General features: G+C 45.7%; 1 protein-coding gene across 1 annotated transcript in view; it reads right to left on the bottom strand.

Moving 5' to 3' along the window:
• SCN8A (sodium channel, voltage gated, type VIII, alpha subunit) overlaps positions 1-3003 on the bottom strand; it is a 36771-nt gene that overhangs the window by 21224 nt on the left and 12544 nt on the right. The window contains 2 exon segments of the mRNA XM_009321381.1: positions 908-1043; positions 2845-3003. The exon segment at positions 2845-3003 is cut by the window's right edge and continues 12 nt beyond it. Coding sequence (XP_009319656.1) covers positions 908-1043; positions 2845-3003 — 295 coding nt within the window.

Below are 3003 nucleotides of genomic sequence, written 5' to 3'. Positions count from 1 at the left end.
TGGCAGCTGTTCATAAATTCTTGCTGGCTCCTGCATAACATATTTGGAAATCTCGTCTCCGTGCGCTGTCCATTTCAGAATTTCCGTCATGCAGAAGTCCCTTTCTCTTTTGACAGCTGTCACATTTCAGCTCTTAGTGTCACTCAAATCTTTTTCTCCCGTGGACCGTAAGCAAAGGAGGGTCTCTCCGGTCCTTGGGAGATGGCAGGAGACAGAACACCTGTATCAGACATTGTCTTACTCCTATAACCTCCACGCTGCACATTCATTATTGTAAAATTACAACCCTCTGTTGTCTTTACCTCTGTATCTATATAATTCAGATGCAAACCAAGTAAAATAAAGTCTAATAAATACTTCTGTGTCAATAATGGCCCAAAAGAAGCAGGTTTAGGCAAAATCAATGCATGGATATGTACTACTCGAAAGCAGGGCTAGCTAAATGCTCTACGTCTGAAGGGCACGCACGTCCTCTGTCAGGCACCCATGGCTCAAAACCGATCTCTGCTGTGCAGCACTTGCCCGAACAGAGGGGGCCCGGCCTGAGCCTGTACTCCCCACCCGCACCCCTCACCCTGCTCCCTTATAGACCAGCGAGCGCTCTAATCCCCACGGCCACTACGAAGCCATCTCAGGAAGTTTAACATTACCATTCGGCATCCTCTTGGACAAACTGCGTGGACACGTGCATCCGTACCCCTATTTTGTGAGCGGCCGCACCTCTGGCCATGCGGAGGGACAGCCAGCACGGCTCTGGCACAAGGAACCCAGGGCAGATGAGGTGTGAGGAACTATCCTACAACTGCCAGGTGGATGGGTCCGCTGTCCTCCTCCAACACACCACGAGAGGGCAATCGATACCTACACGCTGAAATCCACCAAAGGCACACCTTCAAGCCATACCTACCCTCAACAAGGGTATTCGTCAAGCCGGTCATTACACTGTTGGTTCGATCCTTTCTTCCATAGGATGCGTTCACCTGATCCATCGAGACCAAGAGAGACCCACCGGGTTTCTTTCTAATTTCGATTTCAGTAGTACCCTGCAAAATTCATACGCTGATTAATACAAACTCTTAATCTTCCCAGGATTTTACATGCTATCAGCCTAGAAATATGGCACGTATGCCCAAGAGAGAGAAACATCTTTGTTACTGCTATCCTTCTCACCTTCCTACATTATATAAGTGGCCAAACCAAAACTCAAGCCCTCATTTCTGCTAGTACCAGTCCTTTGCAGCCTTAGACAAATTAAGGACTATATTTTAAAGAACATTTCTAACAAAGACTGCTATAGTACAAAGGAGTTTATACTCTGTACTACTACCAAACAGCACAGGCAGTGACTCTTTTAACCGGTTGACTTTACGTGTCTGGTCAGAGCGTGAACTCCACCCCAGCCTCATTTGAGCCACCCAAATTAACGAGGGTTAGAAAACAAGCACTTGACAGTGTCAACATTTAGTTCAAAATCTGCATCTGGAAATTAGGATAAAAGCAGCTCGGCCACATCACTGTCCGAGAACTAACGGGGATTTCTCCCACTCTAGCCCACTATGAAGCTGATTTTCTAACACAACAGGGACATGAAACCGTATCTCGATTTCACCCTTGTGAAGGATCACCTTGCTCCCCTCAAGTCAAAGCGCTTGCACTGCTAAAGGCGCCTCACGGTTTCCCTCCTAAGATTGCTCTGGAAACGCCAGTCCCTGTTTAGGCACAATCTCGTGTACTAACGGATAACTGGGTTTTTTCCTCATTACAGGAATTTGCCGCTGTCGCTTGTGAGCCAAGGTCTCTGCACAGCCCATGCAGCTCTCCCACCGTGACAGTTAACTGCTTGTTGCGTGTTGAACTCTCTCTACATACAGAGTTAGCAAAGTAACTGCTAAGTAATACTTTCTCTTTTACGCATGCATCATGCAGATTACTATTCCTACCACATTCATGCTGTGTTAGAAAGAGAATCAAATACTGAAGGAAAACATTGTATTAACATGCTAACTAGGGAAGGAAAAAAAAACAGATAGCAACTGATGCTTAACGTAACTAATCAAGGTCAAACAGGTTGCAAGAATTGAAATAACTAAAAAAAAATAGCTTGGAATTTATGGGCACGGTAACCAGACTTTTCTCAGAAACAATTGATTTAGGTATCTCTCAAATGATGTCGTTTCAATCTTATCCAGATTCTTTTACGCCCTACTAACTAATATTCTGGTTTTTGAGCTTTGTTTCTCTCCTGCATTCTGAAATGTTGATCCACTAAAACAGTTACTCAATACCAATTCAACTGACTAATTACAAAAAGTCAGTGTCAAGGAAAATTTAAAAATTAAAAAAATTCTTTTTAAAAATCCTTATTTTACTAACAGCTTCCCTTGCAAAATTTAGGGCTAAAAGATTGTTTGTGTTTCCCTTTAAATCTCCAAGTATTTTATCTTATTGTGGAGAACATTTCCAACAAACTGTGGTTGGTTTCCCCGTTCCCATGCTTTAAACAGCTCCTTATGAGTTGCCCTGACAGACACCAAGGGTTCCTACTATTATCAGTCCTTTCATTAAGGACTCAATTCCAAGCCTTTTTTTCCCAGGAAGCCGGGGGAGAAGGAGGTGGGTCACGGAGTTTGAGAGGGAAAGAAAGGGGAAGTTAAAGCACGGGGCGTTTCATCCAATACAGACTTTATCGTCTGCGGTCAGACCGACCGACTCATTCCGCCAGGGTGTCTGGTTCGCTCGAAGGGCGGCATACAGGAGAGGAGAAGAGGACAGACCGCCATGCCTACGCTATCTACTCACTGACTTCCTTACACTGTCATCGGTAGCTGCCTTATCTATTTTCACCTCAGGCAGAAGGCGTCCCCCAGGCATGCTGGAAGGTGGGCCACCGATGAGGGACACCACGCCGTTACAATCCACCGTGCTGTTCCTCTTCACGTTTCGGCGGAGGTTGGGGAAAATCCGCGAGGACCGGCTGCCTTGGCTGTAGCCGCTGTGTGCGAC

The sequence above is a fragment of the Pygoscelis adeliae genome, unplaced genomic scaffold, assembly GCF_000699105.1.
Source record: "Pygoscelis adeliae isolate BGI_AS28 unplaced genomic scaffold, ASM69910v1 Scaffold1000, whole genome shotgun sequence".
Lineage (NCBI taxonomy): Eukaryota > Metazoa > Chordata > Aves > Sphenisciformes > Spheniscidae > Pygoscelis > Pygoscelis adeliae.
The sequence above is the reverse complement of the archived record's forward strand: the minus strand, read 5'-3'. Positions and strand labels throughout refer to the sequence as shown.